The 12,064-nt window shown below is 44.2% G+C and overlaps 2 protein-coding genes across 2 annotated transcripts in view; one reads left to right on the plus strand and one right to left on the minus strand.

Moving 5' to 3' along the window:
- Positions 1 to 12,064, plus strand: part of LOC149327646 (uncharacterized) — a 65,634-nt gene that overhangs the window by 14,769 nt on the left and 38,801 nt on the right. The window lies entirely within an intron of this gene.
- On the minus strand, positions 435 to 4,285 carry LOC149327648 (thrombin inhibitor hemalin-like). Its single transcript, XM_089565137.1, has 4 exons — positions 4,128 to 4,285; positions 2,946 to 3,134; positions 2,225 to 2,266; positions 435 to 711 (listed from the first exon to the last, which is right to left on the minus strand). Exons 1-4 carry the CDS (start codon positions 4,168 to 4,170, stop codon positions 500 to 502), a joined length of 486 nt encoding a protein of 161 aa, XP_089421263.1. The 5' UTR covers positions 4,171 to 4,285; the 3' UTR covers positions 435 to 499.

The raw sequence follows: 12,064 nt of genomic DNA on the forward strand, positions 1-12,064 counted from the left end.
GATGTTTTTTAGTGGGTGTGCATAAGTCTCTTCATTTTTGTTTTTATTTTTGCCGCCCCACACTGTAGGGGTGACTCACTTGTTTCGGTCTTTTGTATGAGTACTTATTTTCCTCCATTGCTGTCTGTTGCCACCTACTGTAGGTGTGGGTGGGTTTGTCAAGCTGCTCTCGCAGCTTTTATCATCGCCCTCTCCAACCCTGGGAAAATAAACTTAATTCATTTCAAATCATTTGCACAACTGTGTATACGATTAAATGTCTGTATAAAAGAATCCTAATGAATACTAGAAGAGTGTGGTGAGGGCCTAGTTGGTATGACATTATGTTTTAACGGCTACTGAGATGTGTGAACGCAAGGTGTTTTCATAAAAAAGACTGTCGCCTGCCACATCGCAGACACCTTCCTCAGATAGTTTCCTCCAGACTCGTGAAGTTTGATTTAGTGAATTTATTTCTGGATTTTCTTTTGATTTCATTTTTCCCAGTATGCTGGGCTCTCTATGCTGTCGATGACGTGGGCGGCGTGGCGACTGGAGGGGCGCAGAAATCCAGGCAGTCGCGTCGGGTCTCGAAGTTGTTTCCGTTGCTGTGGCAGCCGCCGTAGACGAACGGCTTGCAGGAGCTGGTCGTGGCGTCGTAGTAGAAGCGCGGCAAGAAGGCCAAGCAGTAGCCAGTGTAAGGGGGCCTACGGCAGACGTCCTCTACGGAGGCTGGAAATAAAAAAGAGGGTCAGGAGTGAGAGAAGCTACGCAGCAGCGAACAAAAATGTGCTATTGTAGCGAAGATGCTTTAGCTTCGGGCCTGTCCTTCGTCTCAGCTCAATGCAACAAAGGCGTTGCAAGCCGGCGAGAACTCGAGTGCCTCCTTAACCGCCTGTGATGCTTTTTCGCACTTTTCCCTTTTACTGTTGATGCGTGCCTACTGTTTTCGCATCATATTTCCCTTTGTAGGGTTCCAAACCGACAGCTGGTTGCCCACTTTTCCATTATCCCTTGCCGAGTGTAAGAGGCTCAGTAGGGGTCACCAAATCTTTCTCTTTCTATACAGTACATGTATATTTACGCTTCGCAACCGGCGTACGAAGCCTTAAATTATTCAACCACAATGTGCATCTATGGCAAGCTGTCGGATATCACACTGCCCACGGTTTACTGTTCTGGAGCTGCATTCAGGCTGCGAGACACACCTCAAGCTAGCGACACATTTGACACATTGACCGGTTTGCGTAGTTCTGTGAATAATAAATGAATTTCATTTTAACATCATTAACCTAAATGTGAAATAAACGTGTCTGGAACTGAAAAAGGAAATATCAGTTAAAAGAAGAAAAATTGGAACACTACTATGCTACGGTTCTGGGACACTACCAGGATTTTTATTTTCGGCGAGGGTTTTGCGAGGGAAGGTGACTGCGTGCGTTTCTCAGAAAACAGGAAGTGAAGTCTCAGTCTTCCTCTCTCAAGTGTGCCCCATTCAACGCAGCGGAATTTAATTAAGTTTTATATTGTGCATTCGAGCTCTCCGGCGAATAAGCTGCAGAACAGAAAAACACCAACACTGGGCCTGTGGATCAAACAAATGAAGCCGAATTTACCACAACTCCAGAATAAGAATCCGTCTCAGAATTTTTCGGGCTTAGCGTTGGGAAAAGCGCGAAGATAGTAAGCGCTTATGCTTGGCTGCAGCTTCTGAAGACTCTCCGCACGGCAGCTCCAAGCAGTCAGAATGCACGGCACGCGAAGCAAGCAGCCCTTCACACTTATCCTGCCCTGTGGATTCTCGCCACGTTGCCTTCTTATTTCAACGGTAGATACCGGCCAAATGATGTTCATTCTGAAAGCGATAAATGAAACGGTAAAGAATTCGCCTTAACAGACGCATTTGCCGCAAAATTTTAGAGAAGTTGTTACAGGATACAAGGTACAATCTGGGGACTACACCAAATGCGTACATTTTTCTTTTGCATTTTAGTCGGGGCACGGTGTTTCAATGGTTTTTTTTTTGCGCTTTTCTGTGAGCCACTTAGTGGGAGCGAAAACGTTGGGTCGTGCTGTGCCATTATCACTAAGTCAACGTCATTTCTGTAATCGCGAAATGTTTGCTAGGTTCCGGTTACCTCGTACATCGTTCATCGCATAGAAACTTCATGCTGACTTTATTCGCAATAAGCTGGGCCAGAATATTCGCACTACTCTCAAACAGACATACTCAGACATCTCTTACCATATAGGAGACTCTCGGTCGATCCACCAGGCCCTTCGATTGCTGGAATTCCGGAAGAAAACAAAGTTTCATTCGAAATAGCTGAACACAGCATCCAAGAGGTGTCAACTACTGGCACATATTGGAACCGCAATGCATTAAATAAAGTGCACATACAATTAATTTGCTTTCATTGGACATTGGACATTGGGACACTCTAAGCAGTCGGGCACCGCAGACGAGGGGAGGCTGTTTACCTAAAAGTCACAGTCAAACATGTAGCCGCCTCAATCAAGGCAAAAGCCGGACATTATGGGCGCGATGGTTCGTCTGAATTGCTGCAGTCTCATTCTATGCTCATGATACAAGTAGCGTACACTTATTAGTTCCTTTGTTACTTGAATACTACTGAAAATTAAAAACCAACTAAAATAAGTATCATTCCTTAGAAAACACGATGAATGTATGGGCAATGCTCCCCAAAAGTACGCGGATAGGCGATATTTGTATTGTTTCTCGTTCTTCATTATCATATTTCCAATTTCAATAACGGAACTTCTCAGAAAGATGTGTAGCTTTCATTTGGAACAGAATTCCTGCAGACCGTGATTACTTCCTAATATATATTTCGGCATGATCGTACCACGTGTTCTCTCGCTTAGACAAATAACTACATAGTGTTCAGACTTGTCGCGCATTAGCGTTGTGCACGAAAGTACGTCGGTTCAGTCCATGCACTCACGCTCTTCATCAGCGCAAGTCTTTTCGCATTCCTCCTTTGTCTCGTATCTGTTCCCGTTGCCACCGCAGCCGCCGTAGAAGAACTCCTCGCACTGGCGAGTCTTGACGTTGAACCACCACCTCGGCAGCAAGGCCTTGCAGAGACCAACTTCTGGGTCCTTCGTGCACTTATCCTGGTACGAAGTGGCCGCTGCAACAACACAGTGCCTTTTTTTTTTCTGGCACTCTCACCATCTGTTCATGTTTGCTGTTTTTAAATAGCGGTAACATCCCGATGCTCTCGTCTGGCGCCAGCAGCGGCGAACATAGACCAGAAAACCTTGCGAACGAGGACGTTGAGGAACGGATATGCGAAAACGAAGACTGCTTTGGAAATCCGGTGCTTCGACTCGTAATGTTTTCTTAAATGCTCAAAAAGCCGCTTCTGCTTAAGCTACTAAAACGTGTACCTCCTACATTCCAGAATATCAATACATACGAAGAACTCTCTCGCTTTTTCCTGACACCTAATAGGTTCATGTCCTTCCATGACCTTTCAACACTGTCATTGCAAGTTTTGCATCCAAGTTCTCCAAATTCGTGCAGTTCATCTTATGAGCAAGGCTGTCGCCGTCAAAAGATCGCAGCTTGTTGGGTACACTCATTAAATGAGTAAGAGACACGAAAAATCTGGTTGCGTGCCGTCTTCTTTCGAGCGGTGCCGTGATGTATAGGTCACCCCCTAGAATGAGAGTTCGCATTGCCAACAATTTGTAATTCCATCGCATGGTTTTTTTTTCTCGGAACATAGACCCACCTATCTCCTACAAATGCGGAGACAGGCTGTCATTTTTGCATACCTTAATTTCAATTTCACTTTATGAGTCGAAACGACGTTATTATTTGTCAAGGTTTGCACAGAACATATCCTGTTTAATCCAATATTTCGAAGAATCAGTGATCAGGCACTTAGTACATTTCAACGCATGTTCAACGACCCTGAGACAGTGACATTCTCAGTGACTTTAGCTGCATATTAAGGAAAGGCGGAATTTAGCTTTCTCTTAAACTCCACTTTTTACCCCATCATTTACTAGCCATGCCACACTAACACCATCGTCTGTCTGGCGTACTGTCGCCACAGTCACCGCTGTGCCACTAACCCTTAACTACTACTACTACTTATCCTCAACATCAAACTCACCAAATGCGGTGCAGACGAGAGCGAAGATGACAAAGAGCTTCATGCTGAGGCTGATGCTGCCGCGAGATGGCTGGAGCTTTCTTGGAGCACCTCGATTTTATGCACCTCCAAAACAATGGGCAGGAGAGTGTTTCTGGCCGACGCTATCTCTTGTGAGGATGTGTGCAAGATAAACCACGCGTTGCAATCAGCATCGATACCTAATTGGCTACAACGAGGTCGAGATATGAGAACCTCCTTCCGTATCTGCGGTATGAGGTGTTTGCAGGTTCCATGGAATGGTGTCAGTTGTCTCTAACGTGAAAATAAAAATAAATTCCACGTAGCTCTTTCCTCTGCAGTTTGCTTTGGTGATCCAAAAACTAAATGCTTTCTTTGGACTTTCCAAACATAACTGCTAACTACTATGAATAAGTTTTCGTCAGCAATCCCATGTAAATATCGGTGCTAACTCAGAATGCTTGATATCGAATGGGCTACCGACATTTAGTCAGCGGGCGAATGATTTGGATGCGGCTTAGTTCACGTTCTTTCCCACTTAATCGCGGTTTTTATATTTTGCACAGTGCATTGATTCCTCTAACCACCGCAGGCTTCATTAGCGATACTTTCAGTTGAAAAAGCGTGATCAAGGAAGTTTTATTTGGTCTGAGTAGTTTTTTTTGTAGTTCTATAAAAATAACTGCTTCCGTTAATTCAATGCTTAAGCAAACAATGAAATAGATCTACACAATTTTTTTAGGTTTATTTCGGCGGTTTTTGGAAGAGGCAGTATGCGAGGAAAGTTTCAACTGTAATCTTCTGTGACAAGTGCCGAAAATTGAAGTGCATTGCTTAATGTACTCGTGACCAAAGCAGCAACGTCTTGACAGGCACGAATTTTCACTTTTATATATTTTCCTATTTCTCCCTTTATCTCCTGAAACATGCAGGATAAGCAGCCAGGTACTGTGACTAGATAAATACCCCCCCCCCCCCCATTCCTCGTGTCTTGTAATTCAGTGCAAGATTTACAAATTTATATGTATATATTCGGGTGCGTCTTTGTGTTCAGTGCGAACGTATATAAGAAAAAACATAATTGTTCGCTTTTTTTTTCTGCATTGGTATCTCATGCGCTCGTGTGATGTGCGATGTCAGCGCACTTTTAAGAACCCCAGGTGGCATAAATTATTCTGAAGCCTTTCACTACACAATCCGTCACAGTCCATGTCCCGCTTTGGGAAGTTACACCCCAAAGTTTACAATGTTTTCACACACTTCATTAAACAAACACCCTCTATCAGTAAGGAATACATCTGATGCATAAATATAAGCTTTTAATTCCGATCTTATAATGTTCTCACGCTCCACGCAGCCACTCCGTTTAAAAATAACGAAAGGTGGACGAAACTCAAGAAGCGCTAAGGAGGTTCGTTTGGCGGCCTGCTCTGATTCCTCTAGTCCGCCCAGCCCTCATCTGGAGATAAACCCATTCCAGCCTAAATAATATATACGGCGCTCATGACGCTTTCATAGTTGTCATGCGTAGAGTCCGTTTGTGATGCCATCGCTTCTGTTGAGACGTCTCTTTCGCAAAGTCCGACGACAAGTTGGTTTGTATACACCTCAGCGTTATGTTGACGTGGCTTTGCAGCATGTACAATGAGAACTCGTGAAGGTTTGTGCCGTGTGAACACCTTGCTACTTTTATGCCTTGCTATTTGGTACATACATCGAAGTCCCCCTTCAGCATTTTGCTTTGGGGCCTCCTTCTGCATTATATATTTGTGTATTGCAACCCAACTGCTGAATAAAAACATGGTTCTGATAGGCATTCACGGAATCAAGGGATATTCTATTAATATATTAAGGGCAAAACGTTCATTCGGCAACATTTGATGCCCAGTTTTATTCACCACGGTGCGCATTTCCACCCTTGTGAGGGCAAAATACTGTTATGGTTTGGTTTATGATTTAAGGGGGTTTAACGTCCCGAAGCGACTCAGGCTATGAGGGAAGCCGTAGTGAAGGGCAACGGAAATTTTGACCAGCTGGGGTTCATTAACGTGCACTGACATCGCAGAATACACGTTCTTCTAGAATTTCACCTCCATCGAAACGCGACCGCCGCGACCGGGATCTAATCCGCGTCTTTCGTGTCGGCAGCCTAGTGCCATAACCGCTGAGCCACCGCGGCGGCTCAAAAGGTCCTAATGATTTTTCAGCATAATAAATACAGAAATTTTATGGCGAAGGCTGTCCGAGACTATAAACACCGATATTTTAAAAATATTTTGGTCATCCTTCTACTCAGAGATATGCTTTTTGGCGCAAACTGAAAACTTTTAAATTGATGTGCTCACGAGACCGCGGACTGAGAAATCATTATAAATTGTTAACCTTTTTGAAGAAAGAGACTTGGCGAATAAGTTTAGCGAATCATTTACAAGTTTAGTGAAAAGCAACCTTTACGATAAAGCAACATCCATTTAGGCGTACTGTGCACTCCCAAGCCTTTTTTTTATAAATGCGGCTACCCTAAATTAAATTTGATCTTCTTTTTATATCTATGAAAGGCGCAAAGCACGAGACATTGATGGTCTCCTTATCCGCCAGATAAAGTTCGTCCTTCACCTCCTATTCCATGGTCTCACTCAAACAATTCATATTCGTTTGGCTACGGGTGTGTTCCCACAAAAATGCAGCGAGCGAAAGCTTAACACCCCTGTCACACGGGCACTTTCAATCCTCATTGAGTCAATGCTCATCGAACTCAATGCAGATCGACAGTTGTCGCAAAGCCACTTTCAAGCGAAATCGAGCTCGATCCTGCTTGACTCGATGCCGATTCCTCAAGAGTGCTTGAGGTTCCAAGCACAGTCGAAAGCACTCTCGCTCTAACGAAGCTATAAGAATAAACAGTAGTTAACAAAACAAAACCAGAATTGTTATTGTTGCAATTGATTAAAATGCAAGACAGAACATTTTCAGGCACTATGCCTGTTTATATGCAAACATATTTATAAATAATCTCGACACCACGCTCCAAGCTTCGCCATCAGAGTAAACAAACATGGCGTCCTCCTGCTCGTTGCGCTAACTGTGGAGCGAGCGCGAGACAGCCGCTCTCATCGACTGCTGGCAAGACCGCCGAGATAATTTGCGCTGCCAGAAGAGAAACGCCGCAGTCTACGCAGAAATTGCGGACGTTGCGGACCCCGGAGTCCATCGCACAGTAGCAGAGGTACAGTGAACTAGAATATTGGGTAGTGTGCTCACTGCGCCGCGCCTCCATAAGCCGAGGTGAAGCCGCTGGTGTCGAAATTTTTTAGTTTCCCACTTTTCCGCTAGGTGCCGCCGCTGTTCCGAACCCTCTAGTCGGCGCGGCACAAGTAGGCGCTGTCTCGCGCTTTGGCAGTTTGGCGTTCTTTTGGTCGTCGTTGTCTGCTGTACTCAGTTTGGGCTTGAGTTGGCGGATTCACTGGCGTGCTTAAACATTCATTCGTGTCCCACGAACTTGCAAGGCAAGGATACAGCATCCCGGATAAATCGGAAGAGTGTTCAGGGAAGGAAAAAAAATGCCCGGTCACCGGCAGAACCATTGCTTCGCGCCGGGTTGCAATACCGGCTATGCAAGCACTCTAGGATTGCTGACTTACCTCACAGAAAAGCTGAAATATAAGTTCTTGATGACATCTAAGCTATGCCAAGACCCACTGGAGAACCTTTTCGGCATCATAAGACAATCACCTGGCAGTAATGAGCACCCGACACCGACGCAGTTTTTAATCATAGTGAACTGCCTTTCATTTTATGGCTTGGTGAAATGCATTTCTCAGGGAAACTGTGAAGATTCTCTGTTAGCCTCCTTGCTTGATGTGGGAGATAGACTCTGCCGAGATACATGAACGTTGCATGCCAGCAGGAAATACAGTGAAGTTGTCAGTTGATCAGGCTGGAGCGTGCCATGATCATAGTCAGCACATAGTCAAGAGTGACTCACGACTAGTCTTTCATATTGCAGGCTATGTAGCGCGAAAATGTGTCATGAAGGCAAAGTGTGAAAGCTGCATTAGCCTCCTAACTATGCCAGCCATTGATGACAGTTTTCATCTGGAAGGTAAACAAGATACTGCGACAGGGGAGGACTCATCTACCCTTCCACACAGCTGTATGATTTTGTGCTGAAGCTTGAGAACCTTTCTACCGAATGCTCCAGCCAAAGCCAACTTCATTAAGAGCGCATCTTGGATGTGCTGGACGTGGTCAGGGCAAGATTGTGTAAAGAGGTCGGTTGCTATCTTCAAACAAAAGATCGCCACACCTCTGGCTACGGATTTGGCTGCCGCTGCCCCCGACTGCACAGTGTTGCCGGACATCACCATGTTATGGCTGTTGCAGGAACATTTGACGCCACCTAACACACATAAGGGAAACTTTTCAAGGAGCAATGAAAATGCCCGTAAAGCACCGGATGTTTCGAGCGTGCTCGAAAATCTCGATGCAGATCGAGTTCAATGAGGATCGAAAGTGCCCGTGTAACAGGCGTATAAGTCAGGAAATAATGAGTTTTCAAATTTTCAAGCTGTTTTTCTGTTGCGTATCAAGTGTAAAGGATGGGAAAAGTAATAAGCAAATGTGTTACATTGTTTTATAGTAAGCATTCAAGTAGATCATTCCAGCAGTGTGTATGTCAACACAACTGGTGCTTCTCACACAAAAAGAACTTTATTTTTAAAGTTTTGAAGGAAGAAATTAACTCTGGTTACCTTCATAGATTTACCCACGCCTTTTATACAATTGACCATGTAACATTATTTTTTAAGCTGTAATATAATGGATTTTGTGGCTTCGTCTTGAGCTTTGAGGTAGTATTTCAATTTGAGAGAACAATGCGTTTCAATAAAAGACGAGTTGTCTGTATTACACAATTTATCTTGTGGAGTTCCGCGGGTTAGTATGTTAGGAGCGATCCTTTTTAGCATTTATATTAATATTATCGTAAGGATAAGTGAAGAGGCATTTTTGTAGTGTACATCAACGGCAAGTTTTTCTTTTAACAATTGGCTTCAGCGAATTGTCACCCTTAGGTAATGTCGCTGTCGAGGAAGTGTTGGAATGTGGCGAATTTAATACCTCAGAGATCAACTGAACCAAAATCAGAGATGTCTTATTTAAACTTTCACTAAAATTTGGCTTTGTTTATGGAGTTTAACGTCCCAAGGCGACCCAGGCTATGAGGGACGCGTATTGGAGGGCTGAGCCACCGTAGCGGCGCACAATTTTTTTTTTTTTTTGTGCGAATTTCGGCTTGCTACTTTCGGCTGGAATACTTACCTGAGATATAAATTACGGTTCCCTTGTGTGGGATAACTTCGAGGATAAACAATGGTAGGGTATTTTTTTGTCGCAAAACAGCATTGCTTCGCATTGCAGGTTTACCGCACTGAGCTCTCTTTAATTTTTAATATACTTCCTGCTCTACATCTTTGCGAAGGCAACATTTGTGCGGAGCACAAAAACTGGCTGACGAAACTGATTCACCAAAAAAATGGAACGTTGGCCCTGCCATTCGATTCAAACCCGTGCCGTCAAGACCATGGCCGCCACTCTCCTTTTCAAACTTCGCAATGGAGGAATTCGAGCCGCTTTTGTTCAGTTTTTGTTTTCCTTTCTCGTGCCTAAGTCCTCAAATATGCGACTAGCTCTTGTTTTGCTATTTTCTTCTAGCTTTTGTATAATGCATATTGCCTTGCTGGACTACGATCGCCTTTGCGTTTACACTTACTTGAACAGTGTTGTTTTAGTGTATATGATGTCCCTCTCCTGCGACGGCCTCAAATGTAAGGCGAGCAGTGTTAAAATAAACAAATAAATAAATAATTATACTTCTCCTTCTCATTCTGGCACTTAATGAGAAAATATAGTTTTTCTGCATAGCGTACATATCTCGAAATCATTTTTTTACCTCCACTACTCTCAAATTTCGGAGACATTTTGGATACTGCTAACTGTCACGGATATATTTGTATTCGTTTTTTATTTGTCCCTTCCTGTCACAGCCTGAAGAAAAGGTTCAAGGTAAAAAAAAATATGCACCTGACAATAAATGGCGCTAACTACTTCGAGCTCCGCGTCCATAAGCGAATGTATATCCCAAAAGGACAACGACAGCAGAATGTCGGGTGCGTTGTTGCCTGCCCCGACTTATGGAATGCTGAGCTATATGTAAAAGAAAAAAGCGAACCGCGCAGACACAGATAGGCACAGGTGTAAGTAGGGCAGTTGGCCCTGCTATCTTGCTGTGTGTACCGTCTGCCTACTTAAATGGAACACGCGAGGCTATGTTCACCGTTTGCTTAGAGATACTATGCAGAGATAATGCGTTTTCAGTACGGACCCTGACCAAGGTAAAAGATCGGAGTATTTGGGCTGTGATGTCAAGCGGTTATTAGAAACACTGCTGGCAGACACCATGGCAACATGTAATTTTTCACAGCCTCGAGTAGTGCCTCCAGGATGACTAGAATACATCAATTCGAGATTCTGTCGTCGTCGAATAACTGTCTTCCTCAGTGACTACTTTTGTGAGTACACATGGTGAGCACCGCATTTCTTTCGCGCAGTACAGGAACTAGCTCGGCACATGCCATTTTGAAAGGAACGGATTCGGTTTCTTTAAGCCAACCTCCAAATGTTTTGGGAAGCAAAGGTTGACCTGCAAGCATGTTAACTTTTAGCAGCTGCCATTCAAGACTCGAGAGCACACCTACCGTTAACGCCTTTCGTTTGATCGTTTCAACACTGTGTGCTTACTATACGCATAAGACGGTGCAATTGTTGCGCAGAACACTCACTGCACGTATTAGTATTTCTCATATTTCTACCACCATGAAGTACGTGTCCACGTGTTGGCGTAGTCGACTGGTAGAAACTATATTTGGCTACGTGCACATGTAGAAGCGTTGTTGCGTATTTTCGCCTGAATTTAAGCTTGTAATTTACATATTGTTATAACGAAGCTGCCCCAGTATTCACGGCTTGCACGGTTTGCACGGCTGCCCCATTATGCGGCTCTCGTATCTTAATACTCGCGGCGAGAACTCTGGGATATTTGGCTCTTCATGAGAATGCCTCAGATTTGCTACATTAGGGTGGAATGAGCTGTCCTTTCTTAGTAGTGGAGCGACATTGGAGAGACGGTCATCGTTTCTAAGACCCGGTGGGTGATTTTGCGAGGATACGGGTCCGTGGTCCACTGCACTGCATTTCCAATAGGGCACAAGCCTTCACCTGGTTTGGTGCATGGTTTTCATTGCGGCGAAAGGCATGGAGAAGAAACTGACTGGGATCCAGCCTTGTGTAGAACAAACACGCTCGCTATGGCGGTCTGTAGCGAAGCTGCCCTTACACTATTAAAACATTGGATATTCAACCTAGTTCCAAGTCTTTTTTATCCTCATAGGTGAAAGAAGAGGTTACCTCTGCCTTGTTATGAAAAGGGACAACTTGCAATGCTTTGTTACTTTCTTTAACCAAAATTTGTCTGCAGGGTTGATTAAACCGTCTATTGTTATTAATACGCGCCAGTACACAGCGCGTGTAGTTGGCGTCCTGGGTATTCTGTAATGCAATTGCTTAGACGGTTCGAAATCAACCGCGTAGCTTAGCACTAATGTTAACTGACAACGCACATATTAAAAGCACATATGCTCTTTTGGGCTCCAATGTGCTTATCCATATAAAGCTCTCACAACACCTTGCGCGTGTACTGTACGATGTCAGTGCGCGTTAAAGAACCCCAGGTGGTCGAAATTTCCGGAGCCCTTCACTACAAAATTTTAACGGCGCAAAAAGACACACACACATCAAAATAGTTCAGTAGCGTGGCTTTTTGAGCTTGTTGCTACATAGTTCCAATACACTGTAGCGCTGCAAAAGACGAGAGACGAACA

Source organism: Amblyomma mixtum, chromosome 10, assembly GCF_055824585.1.
Source record: "Amblyomma mixtum isolate Tamu chromosome 10, ASM5582458v1, whole genome shotgun sequence".
Taxonomy (NCBI): domain Eukaryota; kingdom Metazoa; phylum Arthropoda; class Arachnida; order Ixodida; family Ixodidae; genus Amblyomma; species Amblyomma mixtum.

What these genes read in the sequence shown, in the direction of transcription:
- LOC149327648 (XM_089565137.1), bottom strand. Translation starts at nt 4,170, where the DNA reads ATGAAGCTCTTTGTCATCTTCGCTCTCGTCTGCACCGCATTTG. An exon ending in TCTCGTCTGCACCGCATTTG is followed by an intron (nt 3,135 to 4,127) that starts GTGAGTTTGATG and finishes GTGTTGTTGCAG; the next exon opens with CGGCCACTTCGTACCAGGAT. An exon ending in GACCGAGAGTCTCCTATATG is followed by an intron (nt 712 to 2,224) that starts GTAAGAGATGTC and finishes TTTTATTTCCAG; the next exon opens with CCTCCGTAGAGGACGTCTGC.